The sequence below is a fragment of the Chelonoidis abingdonii genome, chromosome 20, assembly GCF_003597395.2.
Source record: "Chelonoidis abingdonii isolate Lonesome George chromosome 20, CheloAbing_2.0, whole genome shotgun sequence".
NCBI classification, from domain to species: domain Eukaryota; kingdom Metazoa; phylum Chordata; order Testudines; family Testudinidae; genus Chelonoidis; species Chelonoidis abingdonii.
Window position 1 is genome coordinate 19592527 of NC_133788.1, and position 21518 is coordinate 19614044.

The window sequence follows — 21518 nt, forward strand, 5'->3', positions numbered from 1 at the left end:
AGAAACTGGGGGAGGAAGGGATTTTTTTTTTTTTTAAATCCTTCTCTCTCGAAAATGCTGCCAGAGAGAGGAAGAAATACTTTGCAGATACCTGAGGGGCTGAGAAGGAAGGTCTCACTAATAACACGAGAATACTTTGGGACAGGGTCTGAAACCAGCATGTTAGGCATAGAAAGCCTTTAGAGGAACTACTGCAAGGAGGAAAATGCTACCAGGAGGGATACAGTGCAAACAAACTCTGAACTCACCTGGAACATGGATTCTCTCTGAGGCGAGTCAGCTGCTTTGAGCAGAGCACAGAGCAGTGGAGCTGCAGGTTTTTGCCTGGAGCGGAGCCGGAGAACAGCTCCAGAGCCCTGCTTTTGACTCTGTAGAAGCAAAAGCGACCAAGGCTACGCTGTCACTGGAGAGTTAAGTTGGGTGACTGGCACCTGGGTTAGCCTAACTCAACGCCCTACCTGAGTTATCATAGCCTCGCTGGTGCTCTGTTCCCTGTGTGTGTGTGTGTGTGTTGCTGGGATGGCAGGAGAGGGATATCCCAGGGGTCTTTGTGCTGAGCTGCTCTATGATTCATTCCTGAGGATTGTGGGAAACCTTGTCTGTCCTTCTGGGTACATGGGGGGAAATATGGGAAGGCAGTGGAGGACTATCAGCACTAGAGGGGGTTAGCCTGCGTCCTCACTGCAAAGGAGCTAGGTTCCAACTTGAGTGAAAGCAGCCCCCCTCTATCCTCTACGCCCCGCAGAACGAGCCAGTCTAGGTTAAAAACGCCACACATCAGGTGGGAGGGTTTGTGCCATGTGTAGAGGGTACTAGGGTTGCGATAGTGTCTGCGTAAGAGCCTGAGTTAATTCTGCAGTGAAGACAGATCCCGAGTCTCTGCCCTTTGTATACTGCAGGCAGATATATTAATGCGGTGAGAAGATGGGATCTGGAGTGTTTGTGTGGGGGGTGCTGTTTAGGTCAGTGTCTCTCCTCCCATCCCCCTTGAAGGCTTGCTGGATGGTGTGATAACGTTAGTACATTTATAACAGGTTATTTTTGGCTTTTGGGAACTTCAAAAAGGAAGATTTTTGGATAGTAAACTTGAGATTTTTGTTCCCTCTTACAGCTGCTTTAAAACTGAAGTGAGTGAAATGAGACTGAACCTTTTTGAAACCAGGGATTATGGGAATGTAGCTTTTCAGTATGAAAGTTAAGTCACCATCCAGGCTGCTGCTGCTGTCTCTCGTCTATGTTCTTTGACTGTGGTATGTCTGGTACTAGCAGCAACACATAAAATCCTGCTAGCCCTCAAACTTAAACAACGTCCCCTTTAATTAATACTGTGGTAATGCCCAGAGGACCCAAATGAGGTCAGGGCCCCATTGTGCTAGGAACTGTACAGAAACATACGAGCTGGTCCCTGACCCAAACAGATTATAATCTAGATAGATGAGACAAGTAAACAGTGGGAGATAGAGGCATAGAGATGTGAAGTGATTTTCCCAAGATCACACTGCAGGTCAGTGGCAGAGCTGGGTTAATACCCCATAAATTTTACAGGCTGAACATTCCTGATCAGACTCCTTGTGTCATATTGGGTGTTGTAGGGATGTGTGACCAGATGGCTTCTGCCAAGTGCAATGGAATGTATCAGCCTTTCATTTGTACCCATAATTTATTGCATAACCAAATAGCACCAGCTGATTGCTTAGGGGAAACCCAGTCTCTCCCGCCGCCCCCCAATATATACATATACACACACACGAACTCTCTCACTATCCATGGGAGAGAGGCACTGTTGTCGAGTTGACCTTTTGATGCAGTAATTACTTGCCTTGACAACAGGAGATGGAAACAGACAAAGCAAACAGAGTTCTTCAGCTTCTGGAGTAACTCAGCAGCAGCCATGTGTGTGTACAAGTCGTCTTTAGTGGTTTGTGGCAACAAGTCTAATTACAGAATGGAGGCTGAGGCTATGGGGATGACAGTGGCATAACTGTAGTGCCATGGCTAGGCTCGCAAAACCCCAAAAGGGGTTTTTCTGTTGCTATACCATCTTCCTAAGCAGTGGTAGCTATGTTGACAGAATCATTCTTCTGTCAACCTAGCTGTATCTACGCCAGGGGTTAGGTCAACATAGCAACAGCATGTTTGTTTTTTTACACCCCTGCCGAGTGCTGTAGCTATGTCAACCTAAAATTTAACTGTAGACCAGGCCTGAGAGAGAGAGAGCTTCTAATACACATCCAGGGTTGGTTCACAGGTTACTGCTTGACACCCAAAGGATTGACATCATATTAATTGAAGATATCACCTTATTTAAGGCTTTGCAGGCCCCAGTGTGTATAGCAAAGGATTAAGAGGTGCACTGAGGTCACAAATACTTAGTTTTCATGGATTTGGTTTCAGGAATTTATATTTTGTTTCAGGGATTTATATCATACACTGCATCCCTCATGATGGTCCTATCGAGCTAAATGCATGGCTTGGTCAGAATCAGAACTTGGATGATATTGGGTTTGTTGGGCAGGCATATCGTATTGACCTCTCTGCTAGATGAGACCATTTGCCGAGGCTGAACAATAACTGTTGTGTGTTTGTGGCTGTCTCTACACCCATTCCCTCCTACTGCAGGACAGTTTCCAATCTAAGCCAGGCCTTTCAGAGCAGATTCTTCAGCCCTCCTCCACTGAACCCTGCTCTCCCAAATATCAGACAAATCCTCTTCGGCTGGCTAAGCTCAGGTGAGCTTTCAGATGTTGCTTTCCACATCAGAGCCTGCAGGCCCCCTTTCTGTTCCTGGAGCTCATTGTGAGTTCAGGACATTCAGCACCTTGTAGGATTAGGCCCTCACTGCTTAGAGGGCCCCTTGCTCTCATGCTAAAGTCTAAGGACTTAGAGGCAGGCCCCTACACATTCAGATGAAAAGTCCAGTTAAAGGACAGGCTAGCATATCTAGGGGAATCTATTGGCCCGGTAAGACCTCTGTGTAGAGGGCAAGAGAGAATCCAATGTCATTTTCAGTGATGAGGGTGGAACAGTTTCGTCAGCACTTTCAAAACAAGCTAAAATAAAGTGTTGTTCTAAATCTAATCAGATACAGTTTCAAATGGATTTTAGAACTGAAGTCAGCAAGAATCAGATACATTTTATAATGCTCATCTAGCTCCACAGAAGCAATTTTGGCCTTTAAGTTAGCAGCACTAAATCAGCTGAGAAAGTTGGCAGGTTATGGTATCACCTAGTGAGAGGGATGACTCATAAAAATGCTACTATGTGTGTTTGAGATGGACACGGTCCTTCCATTATTCAAAGGAACTGCTCTAAATTATAATATTTTAAAAACTCACAGTGGTGCCTTCTTTTTCTCTAAGCCTGGTGTATTCAGCCATGGGTGCTGATCTCTGTTTCCTTCCACTGTCACCTCTGCTTCTGGTCTGTGTGAGCTGACCACAGGGAAATCTCTTTTTTCATTTCTCAATCTCTCTCTCTCGTCGTCTGACCTTGCCTTTCCTGGTGGATATCTCTTTATCCTGCTACTATGATAGTTCATTCTCACAGCTGGTTTGGTCCCAGTTATGTTAATTAGACACACAAGCGGCCTTGAGAAAAGTCTGCCCCAAAGGAACTCGTGGGAAGATGCGGAATGCGTCAGCTTGGAAAGACTGCAGTTTGACTTCCAGTCTGGCTCTTCCGGGAGGTGGAATTCACAGGTACAAGGGGCTCTGCTTAAGGTTAAGGAGGGATGGGACCTGAACTACAAAGGCCAGACATTATTTGAGCCTTCCCAGAGTTTGATGGTGTTTGGACTTTAATCCACTTCTGCTTACGATGGATGTTGGTTATCAAGCTGGACAAGAGAGATTTCTCCTAACCCAAGCATTCTTGACTGCAGTCAGGTCCTGCACTAAGTGTTTTGGGGAAGGGACTGTCTTTTTGTTCTGTATTTGTGCAGTACCTAATACCATGGGGTCTTGGTCCATTACTGGGTTCCTAGGTGCTCCGAGAATACCAACAATGGTAACTGTGTAAGACACATAGAGAATGGGTCCTCCTTTGCTTCATTTTGTCCTTGGTGCCTTTCATCCTCCCCAATCCCTCTGCAACCTGATGGTTCTATGAGGTACCCCATCAGTTTCTTCCCTTTCCCCAGCCTTCCTGCAGCTTCTCTACCTTTGCTTAGGGCTTCCTGCTGTGTTCCAGCATGATCAGCCTCTTCCCCACTCCCTCCACCCTTCCCCACTAGTATTCCAGTACCCTTCCCTCTCCTTTGTCAATGTCTACCCAACATGTCAGAACAGCCTTTCCCACCTGCCTCTCTGGACAACTCTGTAGCTTCCTCCGTGGCTCTTTTGGCTGTCCCAGCCACCTCAACCCCCTCAGATATATAAACCATATCCTCACCTAGCCCAGTATCCCTCCCCCACCCACTCCATCCTTTCCCTCCTTCATGATTCCCTGAACCCCCTCAGCAGCCTCCCTTCCCCAGAAACCCTCCAGACTAGTCCACCTCCTTCCTTGTTCCCACTGTGCTTCTCCCATCACCACTGTGACCTCCTCAGAGCATCCCTGACTCAGCTGAGACAGAGACTGGTTAAGCCAGACACATGGCCTTATGGTCCTCTAACTCACAGGGGAATGTTTACTCCCTGCCTGATTGTGGTTGCTGCTAGAAGGGCCTGTTAGGAGATGGCATGAGGTCTAATGTTCCCACCCTTTTGTTTTTCAGCCACAGGGGATGACGTAGGGTCTCAGTATCCTACGTTCTCTGGCTGGCAAGGAGACGAGCACACAGGTGTCTTCTGTCTCCATGGAAACAGCTTTAAGCCTGGGTCCCTGGGGAGGGTTTTTTCACCCTGTTGTCAGGGAAATGCAAAGCTACAAGCAGCCTAGTAAAAATATAAGTTCTTTGCAGATGCAAGGAGAGAGAGAGTGGAGAGGTACTGCATCTGGGCATGTGGTAGACTACAGAAATTTGCCCTGGTGTAAAAATATTGATGTAGTGTTATTAGTCCAAACCCCTAATGCAGACACAGCCCCCATGCAAAATGAGACTTGGATTTTTGTAACTTAGCCTGGGTTGTCTGGTACACTGCAGTACAACATGTCTGCATCAGGAACTTGCATCACTGTGTCTTCATTGGTGGAAAAAAAACTAATATAGACAGAGCACAAGTGTTTTGGAAAGAATATAAACCCTCCTGCTTCAGGATGTAGGCATGAGGGAATGTAACCCCTTCTGTAATTTAGCCTCTACTGCAAACGTACCAGGGTAGAAATACAGATGCTTTCTTCCGGCTGCAACAGGTGATCTTACAAAACAGCAATTTAAAGGTAACATATCAGCTTCAAGTCTGAATTTCCTGGCTCTTGTCAATTTAAGCTAAACCATTAACTTTATTTTAACAATGTGTGTGTGTGGATGGTTATTATGAAGCCATTATAAACGTTCTTATAATCTTCATGGTACCTAACTTTTAATACCCTTTATTTTACTGTACCTTCCCTATTTTACATCATTAATTCAATTTTTTGTAAATAGTAAAGACCCCACACAGTCAACTACATCTTTTAGTACTAGGTACAATCTGCTAAGAGAAAGAATGAGCTGTTACAAGCAGCAGATGTCCTATCCCCTGCCTATAAGGTGTGAGAATGGTACAGTGTTTGGAATAGTTTTTATAGCTGCTTCTGCTCCAAGAGCCAGATAGGAATGACAAGCTCTCTAACCAGTTATATCAGTTAGGAAACTGCCCTTCAGTTTAATAACTTAAATGCATCTGGGAAGAAAACAACAGCTCCAAAACACAGGGATATTCCTTTCTCATTCTTGTGCTAGATGATTTTTGCTAGTTGGCAGTTTTCTGTCTCTGGAGAGCTAATACACAAAGCATTGCACAAGGCCATTTTTAATGGAAAAAAAGATGATCAGTGCAACTGGGGAAAAAAAGTGTTTAGTGGGACACCCAAGAGATATATATTATAGTATCTGAGAACTTGCTTGCAACAGGGTCTCCCCAAATCCTGCCTCAGTTCACCCACGATCTTGCAAGCAAACTCGCCAGCCAGCGTCAATGAAGTTCTCACTAGCGCCAGTATTTCTTTCTCTTTTCTGAGAGATGCTTTGAAACACAGACACAAGTCAGGCAAACCAGGCCCTGCAGCCTGGCCCCTCCGAAGGCCTCTGGCTCCAAGGGCTGCTGTTCCCATTGCATTGCACCTGCCCAAATCATTATGACCAGAGGGAATGCAGCACCTCACAAGACCTAGCTCTAACGTGATCAAATATTTACGCAGGGTTTGACTGAATAATCTGTCCTGAGCCAGGCACTTAGCTGCACCACATCACAGTTCCCTCTCTAGTTCCTCCCTTATTCCAAGTATAGGGCTACATGATGCAGCAATGCACACCATGGGGGTGTGATTTCTAAAGCACACTAATGTGTCATGCACTATTTGGTCCATGTCAACTCCACTGCTGTGCACTAAAAGTTCCTTAGCAGGCTTTAAATGTGTAGACAAGCCCAGAGACCACACTGCCAGCTTGGCTGCGCTAGCCAAAGGCACAGCCTTGGACCTGCCTGCTCATATCCTGTCTCCTGGCCCAGGCTGAGCAGCAGCAGCTCCTTGGAGGCTGCTCTTTCCCCTTGCTGTGATTGGCAGTACAACTAATCCTCTTACTTCTCTGCACATTGTGGTAAGGGTGTGGTCACAATCCTGACCTAGATGAGAACATTAGAAATGGGTCCAAGCTGCATAGACTGGCTCCAGATCTGAGTTTCACCAGAACCTGGAGGCAATGGGATCTGGACCCCTCATTAAAGAATTCATATAACAAGATTAATTTGTAAAAAGTGCATTTAGGACAAATATAATTTAGTGACTCATGGTCTCCCTAACGGTGAATGCAATTTACCAAACTGTCAGCCTCCTTTTGGTCATGTATTTAAAGGAGAACTGTGTTTCCTGAATCCTGCTCTAAGGAGCTGCACCAGCGTATTTTGAGGTTACAGAGCATCGTGAATCCTACAGATGAGTAAATGTGCTCCATATGAAATCACTGTAGGAGAGGAAGGATTGTCCAGTGGTTAGGGCACCAGCCGTAGGACTCAGAAAACCTGGGTTCAAGTCCCTGCCCTGCCACAAACTTCCTCTGTAACACTAGGCAAGTGACCTAAAGGCCTAAACATGCAGCCAGCTGGTGAGACTTTCAAAGCATGTGACTAATTAAATCAATGATTTGGGAATGAATCAAAGACTTTATAACAGAAGCTTTCACTCTTAGAAGCGGTAGAATTGGGCCCATAAGAGCTTTCTTGACCATGTGAGCACTGCACTGATAGCCACACTGGCTGGCATTTTGGGAAGGGCTCAGGACCCACAACTGGTTTGCTGCTGGATGCTGAGCATTAGAAAATTCACCCTTGAGCTCTTTCAAATATCTGTCCCTAAATTCTGCAGGACAGTGCAGAACTGGGGAAGGATTGTCTGAGGACTGTCTATAGTTCCAGGAATGTCATCTTGAGGGGCCAGAACCACAGCTGGGGTCAACTGTCATAGCTCCATTGACTTCAGTATAACTACAAGAGTTTACACAGATTGAGGAATTAATCTCTAGGACATTACATTTTTTGGGTGGGGCAATAGTGAGGGAGATCAAATTAATTCATTCTGAGATGCCAATTCTGCAGTCCTTACTCAGGCAAAATTCCCATTTAAATTAGATTGGGTCTTCCTTCACGTACAATTCAGCCAATAGTGTATAGTATATACAGCAGTATAAACAAGTCGTTGTATGAATTTTTAGTTTGTACTGACTTCCTGCTAGTGCTTTTTATGTAGCCCATTGTAAAACTAGGCAAGTATTAAGATGAGTTGATTAACCCCCTAGAAGATCTGTGTGCCCCAGGAGTATATGTACCCCTGGTTGAGAACCATTGGCTAAGCATCTGCCCAAGTGAATTTGCCTCCTGGAGTCTGAAAGCTCAGCATTTGTTTGAAAGCTCGGCATTTGTTTGACCAAATCCCGATTAACTACACTAATGCTTGATGAGTGACAGGATGAAATCACTATGACAAACTTCTGACATTTGACTGTGTGGAAAGAGAAAGGCAGGACATGCTGCAATTAATGCCTTTGTGTACCTGTTAAATATTTGCTCTTATAACTTAAAACTGGCTGTACCCAAGTATATGATAGGGACACAGCCAAGTCGTTCAGGCTTGAAACTTAGGTATTTGTTAATCAAAAAGAAGGGTAGGGAGGGATTTTACAAACCTCATGTGAGCAGAAACCTTTCCAGAGTATTTTTTTTTCCTTCTAATTTCAACAAAAGGAACAAATTGAACAGCCATCCACGAGTGACTGAGAATCACCAAATGAGGCTGGCCAGCTTGGTGTCACCATCCAGATTTTTTAAGAAGTGAGCAGCTCTCAAGAGAAGTTTGGGGTGAGGAAAAACTGGAGGATCAGGCCTCCTGAGACGGAAAGACGCCTTGAATTGGAAAGCATAAAAGGAGGATGTTAAAACCCTTCCCTCACAGCAAGTGGGAGACAAAATAAATAAAAGTTAAGGAAAGCTTCAATCTTGGGCCTTGATCCTAGAATTGGATTCACACAGGCAAACCTCTGAACCCGTATGGAGCCGCATGGAAGTCTGTGTTGATCTGATTCCAGGATCAGGGCCTTATAATGTAAACTATTCAGCAGGGGCTGTGAAGCACCATTTAAAGTGAAGGAGCCACAGTTTTGCCACTTCCCTCCCACCTTCCTCTTCCCCTTTCAGGTGCTCCCTCCCCCGACCCAGAAGCAGATTGACCCCACTGACCCATAAGCTCCTTCACCCAACCCCCCAAATCTGAGTGAGGTGCATAGGGTTGCAGTGCTACTCAGGTTTGGCCCAGCCAAAAAGTGGTTTGGCCTTGGCCTGAGAGACCACCCACCCTCTGGCCCCGCAGCCTATGCTTTTTGAGACAGGGATTACATCTACCTCTGTGTTTGTACACTCCAAGTAGAGAGGCCTTGATCCTGCTTAGGGCCTGTAAGTTCCTCCCATCACAATAACAAAATAAAAATGATAATTAATAATGATGATGGGAAGCAGACTGGTGTAATGGACAGGCAATGGTTCTAATCCTGGCTCTGCCAGTAACCAGCTGTGTGACTGGTGATTTAAGTGGGTAAATCACTTAATCTGTGCCTTTTTTCCCCCTCCTACCCTTTGTCTGTCCCATCACACTAGATTGTAAACTCTTTGGGGCAGGGATGATGTTTGTCCAGCCCCTGGGACAATAGGGCCCTGACCCTGATTGGTCCCATTTTAATACAAACAACAATAATGTGATTTGGGTCTTTTCGAACTTACAGGTCAACTGAATTCTGTCCCCTTTGGTCAGTTTCCACTTTGTTCATGGTCCTAGGGATGAAAACAGAAAAGTAGATCCACGTTTTTAATATTTGAAAACTTTATTTTCTCAAATGAGCACCAACACATTGTAAATCTGACAAACAGTATGCCTCCCTCTAATACTGAAGAACTATGTACAATGTACAAAGACACAAAGAGGTGAATACAAATGATCTAAAAACAAACAATTGCATTTATTACCGAAGCAATATAACCTGAAACAATATGCCAAAAATATAGTTAAATCAAAACAAAGAAATAAAAGTATACACAGTTTGTAAACACAAGAGCATCAATAGACAGGCTGGTATTGGAAATATTGTCTCTTCATTTTGTCAGTGGGAAAGCATTCCCATTTCTTTATGAAAAACAAAACAAAGGATGTGTACAGTTTGTAACTACGAGAATAGCTTATTTGTGATTGTACCTTATACAACATCATTCTGCTTGTATTTAAATGTCAATTTTTTTTGTTTATATTAAGTGTGATTTTATTTTCCCTTCCCGTTTGTCCTTTTAAAACAGGATTCTTCCAAATCAATGCGTAACATTTTTGTTTCTGAATGTTCCATTTCTCAGGCCTCTCATCTGGCAAGGAAAGCTCTTACTACTTAGCTGAGCTCTGCATTTCAAATCTGTTTATCCAACAGAATGCTTGTCCAAGAACTGGTTCATATAGAAATGAAATGCATGATTAATACACTCACGTATCAATTAGGAAAGTGCATAAAAAGAAAATTCTTAGCTGATCCTCACAAGAACCACAGAGTCCATGTGCAGGTTTTGTTGCCTTTAAAATGTGTGCACCAAAAAGAGAAAATAAAAGTGTGTGCAACAGTTACTCAGCATGGCAAATAGCTCCTTATTCAACAAAACGCAGTCTAATGATTTGTGCTGTTGGTCCACTTTGAGATAAACAAGAAGACCAATGAAATAAAAATTAAGGGGGAGAGGGGAAGGAAAAAAAGGCAAAGAGAGGGGAAAGAACTTTACTGCCAGAGATGTAAACTTTTACTTTAATTCACTATGTAGCAGCCTGGTTTATTTATATTAAAAACAAAATTAAAACCAGGATCCACATCCAAAAATATATGCAAAGCAAATTAGAATTCCTGATTAGTTAGAATTCTCCGTCCCCTACCCCCCATTGCCCCAAGCAATGGGAAATAAAGATTGAGATTTCAACTTAAATTCACTTCTACAATCTAAATCTTCATTATTTATTTAATTCTAGCCAATACTGGTGCAAAAGAATATTTCAGGCCCAGATCATGCAATCAGATTGACTGAGGCAGATCTATGCACTTACACGGAACCCCACTGACATTAAAGAGACTCCACATAGGAATTAAAGTCTTCCCAAGTGGATCCAATTGCAAGTCAGGGGCCTCAGGCACTGACTGAGGAAGGTACTGAAGCATGTGAATACCTTTAAACACATGTGCATTCAGATGTGCCTAAAGTTACACACATGCTTCAGCACCTTCCTGAATTGGGGGCCTATTTGTAACCTGGCAATGGCCTGTATAGGAGGTAATTTCTGCGGGATGGAACTAGAGGTTATTCGTCCTTTTTCTGCCTTGTCCAGGTGAAAAGTGTAGCAACTTAAGAAAACAGCTATTTATGATTGTTGTTTCCCTTTAAGCATATTTTCCAACTAAGACAAAGGAAACAGTATAATTTAAAAACAAAACAAAAAAAAAGTGCTCTCGGGGTGGGTTCTGAGAAAACAGCAACAAATATATTATTTTTTTTAAAAATTTAAATATTATTTACAAAAGTATATTTCACAAGATAATGCTTATTATGTTCTGTATATATTATCATCTGAGTATTTATTACAGGGTCACGATTCCACACAGAATTATCTGCCTGAGCAAAACATTTAAAACCTACCAAAGTTTAGCTTTGGGGTACACTGGCTGTGATGTAAACTCAGGGGTGCCCAGAATTTGCACTGCCAAAGGCCCTTGGTGGCAGCTTGCTAGAAACTAAAGGGGGAGGGGAGTTAGGGGGGCAGAAAATGGAGCAAAACTTGCAGTTTTCATTTTTGCTGAGGCTGCCACTCATGGAGACTACAAATCCCAGTATCCAGTGCTCCACCGTGATCTGGACATTGGATGCTGGGACATGCTCGCTCTCTGAACTGCAGCTCCACCTTGGAAATAAAGGGCATGCCTTGCTCATCCCTCGATGTAACTAACTGGCTACCGTTAACTGACTCGACCAATGACATCCAAGTGGTGTGGTTCTTTGGGTATGTTCTGAATCTATTGTTTTGCAACTAATCAACTGAGAATGCCCTGATTGTTATAGCCTATAAATTTCATCACTCTGTTTTGTTTTCAACTCCCAATACTATCATATGTCTTAATACAGAAGCACTGTTGGTTTAGCCGACACATGAGGGAGAACAAATATTAAAGAGCCTGGCAGGCCATTTTTACTTATCTCTTTGTACAGTGTATAAAAATCAACCTACAGTCAAGTGTGTGCCTGCGTGTGCACGTGTGTGTGCACGTATGCATGCATTTGCGTATTTTCCATATCAGGATTTGAGGATTTAAACCGGTGTAGCACCACGGAAGTCAAGGAAACTAAGCCAATTTACATTAACTGAGGATCTGGCCACAAATATTAAAATTTACAGTGGTCGCCATAAAAATGCAATTTATGTAAATTGTTACTGCGTATTGCCTTCTGAGATATTACTTCTTGTTCTTAGTACACAAAGAATAAAAACGGTTGCATCTGACATTATTCTGTGCTCTTAATTTTTAAGAGGTACAGCATATCCTACACTAATGATGCAAAAAATTACAATTTACAGGGGTAACGCTGCAGTATTTGAGACTGAATACTGGAGGATTATTATAAGCATGTTGGCTTTTTGTTGGCTATCACTGTAGTGCATAAAATTATACTCATTCAGGGAAGATTAGCAGAGTCTAGGTATGGCTCTGTATCCCATCTGCACACAAGCTATTGTGGGTTATCCCTTATTTCTCCCATTTCAGATCAGATCCCTTTAAAGATTGTTTTCAAGGAAAGATAAGAGCTTTTCAAAAAAAGCAAATAACTCCTAACTGGCCAAAACCAACAAAACGTTGAGTGGAAAGGACAATGAAGAGAAGGCCAATCCCAGAGTCAACAAGCTAATGGGTACTGAGGAATTCTTTTTGTTGAAGGTAGCGGTGATGGAGCGGAATGAGGATGATGGAAGTAGAGTCTACCAGAAGTCAAAGATGAAGTGGTCTTGTTATTCACTTCAGATAGGAGGTGGCTTCTGCCTTCACCCTAACTCAATGGCCAAAGAAGGCATTTGGTACATCCCTTCCAGAAGTAACACTCAGTCTCCATCTTGTCACCTATTTCTGGGTAATAACCAAATGTTAGCAGTGATGCCATGGACCCCACACTCATCTAGTGAACAGGAGAGAAAACACCCATTTTTCACATGAGCTATTCAGGTTTTAATCACTGGTACTGAACATAGAAGTCTAATCCCACTTCTAACTAGTCTCTCTCTGCATTCCCCCCGACACTTCCCCACTTACCAGCAAATGTGATTTTGAAATCCTCTTAACTCTGCTAACCTGAATACTGGAAAAAAAGGCGGCATTAGGTTCTAATCATCAGAAGGTTCAATTTCATAAGGAGCTATGAACCCCTGCACATTATTTTTCACTCCCTGGATTGAGAGGGATTTTCCCCAGAGAATTAACCTACTTCGAAATAATTCCACAAACAAAAAGAATTCACTTGATGGATAATACTAATTCAGTTAAATAGTCTTGTGTTCTGCACCAGATACTGACTGGACTGTTGTAGAGGAAGCTTTGCACTGTCATTTATGCGTATACTATCTTTTTTCATACATATTCTCCCCCTCTCCCACACCAACAACATAAAGATGGTCCATAAAAATTAATTTACATAAATCGAAGTAGGACTTGTCCGCTGCAGTTAGATGTCAAAACCTCTTCTCCCCCTACAACTCCGACGCTACCCCATTTGAGGGATGCTAAGTTTCAGTCTTCCAGAGTATGAAACAGGTTTTTTAAAACGCCAGGAGTCAAGGTTGGGAGGGATACATCAGGGCTTGAAATAGCCACCTGTGAAACATGATATTAACAGCCACCAGAGCCATTCACTGTTCCATTACATCTCTGATGGATTCAAAGAGTGGAGCTGATGGCTGAAGTCTGAAATTTCAGAGCGCCTATTAAAGCCATTTTCCCATTACATATTAAGATGACTGGATCCCAAGCTATAACACTGCCAATGGTGAACAGATTCGCCCTAATGGCACATAGTAAGGATTGGAAAATTAAGGTGGCATCATATGTTTCTGGGTTTGCCTACAGCCTTCTCCCCCTACATATTTTACTAGCACATGCCCGTATTCTTGCATGTCTGTCGTATCTTCTAAACTGCAGCACCATCCCCACTACATTACATGATTCGACGACTCCTCCCCTCAGTTGCCCAGGATCAGAATTTTGTTTCCTCAGCAGTGCTGAGGTTGTAACCATGCTCTGATGGGACGGTTTGCCCATCCGCTGTGAAACAGGAGGAGCAGGAGGGAGAAGCAGAAGGAGAGAGCTTGGGGAATCTCTCTAGCCATCAAGCTCCACAACAATAAGTTCACAAAAGGCGACTGTGTGAATAGTATGAAACAACCTATCAAAAGATGGAATTGCACATCAGTTTCAGGAATTAGCTAGCAAGAGGCTTTTGGTTACAATTTGTGCTCAGCCAGCTTAATCTGGAGCTCTGCCTCTGGAACAGCAGGTTCGAGATTCAGAGAGAATGCAGTCATGAGGTATATTTCTGTCCATAGTTTCAAACCTTGGTTACCAGGACTTAAAGGAAAAGCAGTTTCGTTCCTGCTTACTTCCCCTCCTGCCCCCGTCCCCTTCTTCTCTCCTCCTGCCCAAAACTCTGGTCTCCCTCCTGCACTGAGACCCTCTGATAAAATGCCAATGAAGAGCCAACTTCAGTCTGTACTTTGACATTCATAAACATGGAATGCTGTCAGGCATTTGGTGCATTCTCTTAGCCAACGCCAGAACATAGAGAGAAGCAGCCAGGGTCAATTCACAAACAGATAAAAAGCAAAGAGACGGAGAGGCCAGGCACCAGTAAAGATGGAGAAGGGTGTGAAGATGCTCCCAAATGGCAGAGCCTCTAAATGCATGGAACCAAGCGTTGGGTCACTCTCTCACTCTTGGATATAATGTTCTGTTGGATGGCATTCTCTTACACGCTGGTTTGGCTGGGCTCTTCCCTTTCAATCCCAGCCATTATCCTTGATCATGTGAGCTAGTTCGATGATGTATTTGCCTTCTTTATACTTCTGGCTGCTCTCAAAAGCGTGTTCCTAAAAAAAAAAACAAAAAAAACACACACACACAGAAAGTGGAGTTAGCAGGCTACTTGAGAGGTGTGGAAAAAGAAAGTGCAGTCTAGTGATTAGAGCAGGGTCTGGGCGTCAGGAGTCACGCATTCCCCTCTCAGCTCTGGGGCATACGGTGCAGGAAAATGGGACCCTGCTAACTTTCAGGAAACTTTTTGTTTTCAGGAATCCTAGACTCTAGTCCCACTCACACCACTGGCTCACTGGTGCCTGGACTTCGGTAAGTCCCTTAACCTCTCATTGCCTCCTGTTAGACCAGGGTTCTCAAATTATTCCCATAGTCTATACTACATCTTTATAAAGAGATTACCTTGTGGACACCTCTCGTCCCAAATGCATAACATCCCTAGAGCAGCTCAAATAATTGTTTATATGAAAAAAGTAACATTAGGAATGCATCTAATTCATTTTTAGCTGTCTTTAATGTGATTTACCAGTGGAAACATAGAGAAGAAATCAGGATTGTGCGACCAGCCACCTCTCTGCAGGCCACCAGCAAATGCTCCACAGATCACGTTTGGGAACCATTCAGTTTGGCAACTAGAGTATAGCTTCACTGCAGTTGGGAGTGTGTCTCCCAGCCCAAACAGACAGACATGTCCTAGCTCCACTTCAGCTAGTGTGCTAAAAACAGCAGTGTGGACACCACGACAAGAGCAGTGACTATGTATAGTAACATATGGCCTCTGGCACAAAGACCTTACAGTCTAAATATTCAAGACAGACAAAAGGTGTCAGGAAAAACACAGGCACAGAGAGGGGACCCAATAGATCAGTTGAAGAGCCAGGAAGAGAACCCAGGTTTCTGACTCCCACTTCAGTGGTCTGCCTCATCATACACACATCTTCAAAAAGGATAGGGACAAATGCATCCACACGAACAACAGACGATACTCACATATTTCCAGCCCAGTGTGGTTTTGCAGTTTTCACAATAAATGTCTGCAACTGCGTGTAATCCTGTTAGTAACACCCGCTCCTCTGCGGGGCCGCAACCCACATTCACTCTGTGAGGGAAGGGAAAAGAAAGATATGGTTCCTATCAAAGTATTGGTTCCTTTTTGCACACTGCAAGAACCTTTGCAGCAATTTTGTTGCAGTACTGGAAAATATAAACTGGAATCTCTAATAATAAGTGCTACAGCTATTCTAAAAATAGAACTTTCCTTTCACAAGAAATTTTGATACTTCAAAATTATGTTCTGTTCCATATCAGAATGAAGAGATGAAATATTGAATATTTTCACTCAATGAAAAATTCCTAAAAACACTGAGCTGGAGAATTTCAGTGTTTTCTACTGAAATGAAATAATTCAACATTTCAGAGTGAAATTTTCATTTTGAATTTGAAATTAAATTTTTCATTTTGATTTTCATTAATGGAAAACAGGACATTTTTTTTAAATCCATGTATTCCCAAGGCAAATGCTAATGTCCAGAAAACCATATTTGTCTAAAGGAGATTCTTTTAAATTAAAATTATTTGCCAGCTCTAAAAAAAGCCATAGTATTTAGCATTTCTATACTTCTTTATATTTAAAAAGCTTTGACTGATTCGTCTTCACCACATCCCCTGAGAAGTGATTATTTCTCAATCCCATGACAAAAAAAACTCTTATCTGAAACCTAAAGGCAAAGTCAAGTGTGAATTAGTGCTGTTTCCTTTTAGCCACTCTAAAGCAATGATGCAAGCTCATAAGTCAGTGCCTTTCTCTCTCTCAAAAAAAAGGCAACTCTTTCTCCTTATTTTAACCACAGGGCGATATATATTTGTATCCCAAAAGATGGAGCAATGACATTTATGAAGTAACACTCACACTGAATTGAAGAGGTATGCTCGCCCTTGGCTTCCTTGAAAGGACTAAAAGGCAAGAAAACAGAAATCAGTTGGTTGATAGGAAGCCATCCTGTGCATGAACAGTACCCAGATACCAACGTTATTAACTTCAAAGGGAAGTTGGAGCAACTGATAGTGGAGTTCTGAGAAATGCACATTATTACACTATGCAAGATAGAGAAGGCAAAGAATGAAACATCCGTGGAAGATGAAAGCTGATTAATGAAAGTCTGTTCTGGAAATGGAAATTGACCAGCCTGTCTCAAATTCTAATGGATGCACATTTTAAAAGGGACACTGGGAGCCTACTTGGGACCTTACCTGCTTAATCATCACTTGAGATTATCAGGCCTTGCAGCACTGTGAAAATCCAATGTATTTTTCATAAATTAAACTCTATGCTTGTTTGTTTTCTGACTTCCGGTAAAAACTAAAAGTTGGTCAGTTTCACTTCCTGATTCTCATGCACCACTTCAATGCCATTGCTTATGGGTTTCCAATCTCAAATAAACCTTACCCCCAAATTATTATTTTAAATTCCGTTTCTAAAAACAAAACCTAAAATTTGGACCTAAGCTATGACAGCATTGCTTCAATATTTTGAACATGGCTCTGACGGTTTGAAGTGTCTCCATCCATGAAGGAGGCACAGAAATACATGTCATTACTATTATTTATATCCTCATCAGGGACCAGGGCCCCACTGTGCTACGTGCTGTACACATATATATTGAAAAAGACAACCCCAGTCTTGCAAAGTTTTATGCCGATACTTAAATGTATGCACTCTAAGCAGCCCCACAGATGCCAATGGGATTACTTACAATGCACAGTTAAGTGCCTTTCTAAGGGCAGGTCTACACTACAAATTTATATCAGTAAAATTACATTGCTCAGGGGTGTGAAAAATCCACAGCCCTAAGCAACTCAATTATACCAGTCTAACCCCAGAGATTCTCCTGTTGATTAGCTACCACCTCTTGCAGAGGTGGATTAACTATATTGACGGGAGAAGCTCTCCTGTTGGTGTAGTAGCATCTTCACTAAAGCATTACAGTAGTGCAGCTGTACCGGTGCAGTTTTTAAAGTGCCCTGAGTCTTTTCAGGATCAGAGCCTAAACCAGGGGTAGGCAACCTATGGCACAGGTGCCGAAGGCGGCACATGAGCTGATTTTCAGTGGCACTCACACAGGCTGGGTCCTGGCCACTGGTCCGGGGGGCTCTGCATTTTAATTTAATTTTAAATGAAGCTCCTTAAACATTTTAAAAGCCTTACTTACTTTACATACAACAATAGTTTAGTTATATATTATAGACTTATAGAAAGAGACCTTCTAAAAACGTTAAATTGTATTACTGGCACGTGAAACCTTAAATTAGAGTGAATAAATGAAGATTCGGCACAGCACTTCTGAAAGGTTGCCGACCTCTGGCCTAAACATATGACAAGAGACATCTGAGTAGAGATAAACAAACAAGGAAAGGGAAGGATAAGAGAGCAATGAAACAGTCACATTTGGCAGCATTAGCAGCAATTGTGGCATTCCCAGTGCCTGGCCATATAACCTTCACAATGATAAAACAGTATTTTGCAATGAAAGGTTGGCAGCAATGACCACTTCTGACTGGGACACTTCAATAACACTGCTTCCAAGCACCTACTAGCTCAATTTGTGTCTGCCTGTAATATTACCTGCAACAATGCCTTGCTGACAAGAGCAGCTAATAGTGGAGCAATACAACCTGTGTTTCAATGTGCTTTGACAAGCGCCAACTGAATTAAAGATTTTGAACTTCCTCATAGTTCTCCCTCCTCACAACTGTTAAGGTGAGGAAGGTGGTGCAGATTAGGTAATAACAAGGTAACATTACTCTGTGTATAGATGACATGCACACCCAGTGACAGAGGTGTGGCATCCATAACCGTGCCCTGTAGAAGCATTAGTATTTGTTTTTGTTTATCACTGCTCTATTTGCAGGTCAAAGAGAAACAGCAGGCTCAGGTGAGTGGAGACAATACAAAGGGAGAGCTACTGGGTCAGAATGGGTAAAGGCTTCTTTGCCAGGAGGGCAGATTTCAAGGTTTAAATGAATTTTATTCCCTTGGCAGTTTGTCTCATTCGGGGGGATGTGAACAGCTTGCAGCAGTGCGGCTGGCTCCAACTGATACACAAGGGATCGGATCGCTTGGGAAGTCTCTATGGAGAGACTTTCCTACACAAGGTCCTGTTCTTCTGTGAAGCTGCTCCCAGGAATTCACTCAGCAAGATTTGTGACAGGGTAAGGCAAATGCCAAAGCGCCCATTGTCCCCCAGACAGCAAGGCCACAACCCAGCCGCAGTGCCTTGTTCCACACTGTTCTCTTCATGCCTTGTAATTTACGCTAACACAATGTGTCTCTCTCCTTCTAGTGGATAAGCCACGTATAAAGGTTTATGAGCGTTGATGCACCCAAGCTAACAGTCCCAATCCTTTAGCTTAGGCACTAGCAGCAGATGTTTTCAGATCCAAATTCAATCCCTACAGATGACCCCCAAAAACAAAGGTCACTATATTTAGTTTAGGGAAGGCTCCATCTTCCCAAAGAGAATGTAGCACATGGTATAATGTTTGAAAATACAGAGTGATTGGAAATGTCAGATTAATCCAAGAGGTATTTCTTCTCTGCACAAGCGTCGCTGTGAGTGTTAGTGGCACACAGATCTTTAATGATCTTAACCAGAGAGAACCCCTGCATCACACATCCTATTCATTTCAAATACACGGAGGAGAAATTTACTGAACAGTGTATGAGATTAAATTAATTAAAGTCTGGGTTGAAACCCCCCTCAACAAGAGAGCACGTTCCGCCCCCTCTGGCTGCAGCTCAGTGTATTTCTTGGCACTGAGCTACTTTTCAGTGACAGCACCATGGGGCCTGCAGAAAGATCTATGCCTGCAAGCATGCAGCAAGAGAGCATGTGGGTAAAAGCAGTGCTGTGGGGCAAGCTGACAAAACACTATATCCAGCACTAGAGCTGCCTGAGAAGCTCAGATGGCAGCAGTGGCCCTGCCAGCTATAGAGGAGCTGCCTGCCAAGATGATTCAGAGAGAAGCCCAAGATTAGCTGCCAATGTTGGGGAAAAGAGGTTTGTGGGCTTGGAGGAGATGCCTGAGGCACCTCTGCACTCTCTTGGCATAAGCCCCGGATCCTGTGCAGTGAGAAATGCCTCATTTCCCAGGAAGCAAATTAACTAGGACACATGCCTCAAGCATGTTTGTGAAATTGTATTTGTTAGAGCAGCTTCTTTAAATCTCTCCTCAGCACTGAAGTCCTGTTTTATTGTTATTCTCATCTGTATGATACCACCCAATCTAACTGTATCTGAGCTGACAGTGCTACAGAATACTTGGTGCACTGAACACTATGCCAATGTAGGATAAATAAAGATGAGACTCTGTAAGCTAATGGCCTTCATGCCAACGCTGTCTCTCCCCTTTGAAAGGAATAAACTGGGGCTGACTCTGTGTTGTGTTCTACAATGACACGTGCAAAAGGCATTTATTCTCCAGGCTGCAAGAGCTGCATAGAGGTTCTATGAATTTGGATGGATGGATCCTGGGTGGGTGATATGCATCAAGCAGGAGGGATCCTCAGGGACACAGTCCCTTGCCACTAATCAAAGCAGGATGAGAGCAGCTAAAACTCACTAACCTTCCACTCCCTCCCAGTAAATAGTTTTCCATAAACACCAAAGTGACTGAGTTTGCCAATAACAACAGCTATGGGAGCAGAGTTTTACTGGAACAGAAATAGCAGTTTCCATTATTGCTGGCTATCAGTCAGCCTTTAATAAAGAACAAAACCAAGCCCTTAAGCTTTGCGTCAGAGGCTCCCTGAACATTACTCCAGCCAATTGCTAGAGGATTGTGGTGTCCTCCTGGTGGGCCCCATCCTTCTACTTTAGGTCAGGACATGATCTAGATAAGATCCTGAAGATCTCTGGGCCTTTTGTTCTGGAGAACCACCATTTTCTCTCAATGGCATCTCTACCTTATAGTGCCCCAAATGAAGCACTCATCCCGTTTGAAGTATAGCCAATAATGCTCCACATAGTCACCACAGACAGTCACTATGCATAGTGCACCTATGCAAAGGGTTTCCACCAGCTTGAAGAGGTCACCAAAGGATGATCAACTTCACCAACTATCAGCCGTGGTTTTCCTATTTCACTTCCAGCCACAAGCTTGCAACTCTCACCTGAGTGTGCTGCCTTTATTGCCCACCCAAAGACACTATTAGTCAGCAGCTGTTGCCTAAGGATGTTGCTGTCACTGAAGTGCACTCTCTTTACCATCAGTCTGTGGCCACTGCACAATACTGTCACCTTCAGGGATGCAAGGCTGGAGCTTTCCCACATCCCAGCGCTCAGCATTTGGTGCTGCTGATGCTGTGTTTCAAGAAACATCCCCCCATCCCAGGGGGATTTTGCAAATGCAGATAGAGGGGAAGTGATGGAAAGGGAACAGGTGTGTCATATTTTGGGCTTGTATCCTCAACACATTCCCTTTACAATCCAATAAAACCCAGTGGGGTGGCCAGAACCTCCTCTTTCTGTTCCACCTCTAGAAGGATTGATGTGCTGCAGTGATTATGAAGAAGTCACAGGAAAACTATCGTATCCTAATGTAAGCAGACATTCCCTGCACAGTCCCCCCCTCAAACTCTTCTGCAAACACATTTGCTTTATATCAAGTAGTGACAGCCAGTAATGTGGATAGTTTCCATGTCATGCATTTTTTCAAAGCAGATTTTGTGATGTGAATTAAAATTAAAAACATTTATTTATATTACACACACACACACACACACTAAAACAACAACTCCCGG

The 21518-nt window shown here is 43.2% G+C and overlaps 1 protein-coding gene across 22 annotated transcripts in view; it reads right to left on the reverse strand.

The window, feature by feature from the left end:
- Positions 1-21518, reverse strand: part of YPEL2 (yippee like 2) — a 184902-nt gene that overhangs the window by 109808 nt on the left and 53576 nt on the right. For 11 of the 22 annotated variants that reach the window (XM_075074044.1, XM_075074042.1, XM_075074043.1 and 8 more), the window contains 3 exons: positions 16629-16672; positions 15710-15818; positions 9433-14775 (listed from right to left, as the gene is read on the reverse strand). In XM_075074044.1, the coding sequence (XP_074930145.1) occupies positions 14686-14775; positions 15710-15818; positions 16629-16672 (243 nt within the window). In that variant the 3' untranslated portion in view covers positions 9433-14685. Of the gene's footprint in view, positions 1-248; positions 369-9350; positions 9402-9432; positions 14776-15709; positions 15819-16628; positions 16673-21518 lie in introns of those variants that run through there. The other 11 variants (XR_012657341.1, XR_004374302.2, XR_004374307.2 and 8 more) reach the window with 10 other exon arrangements.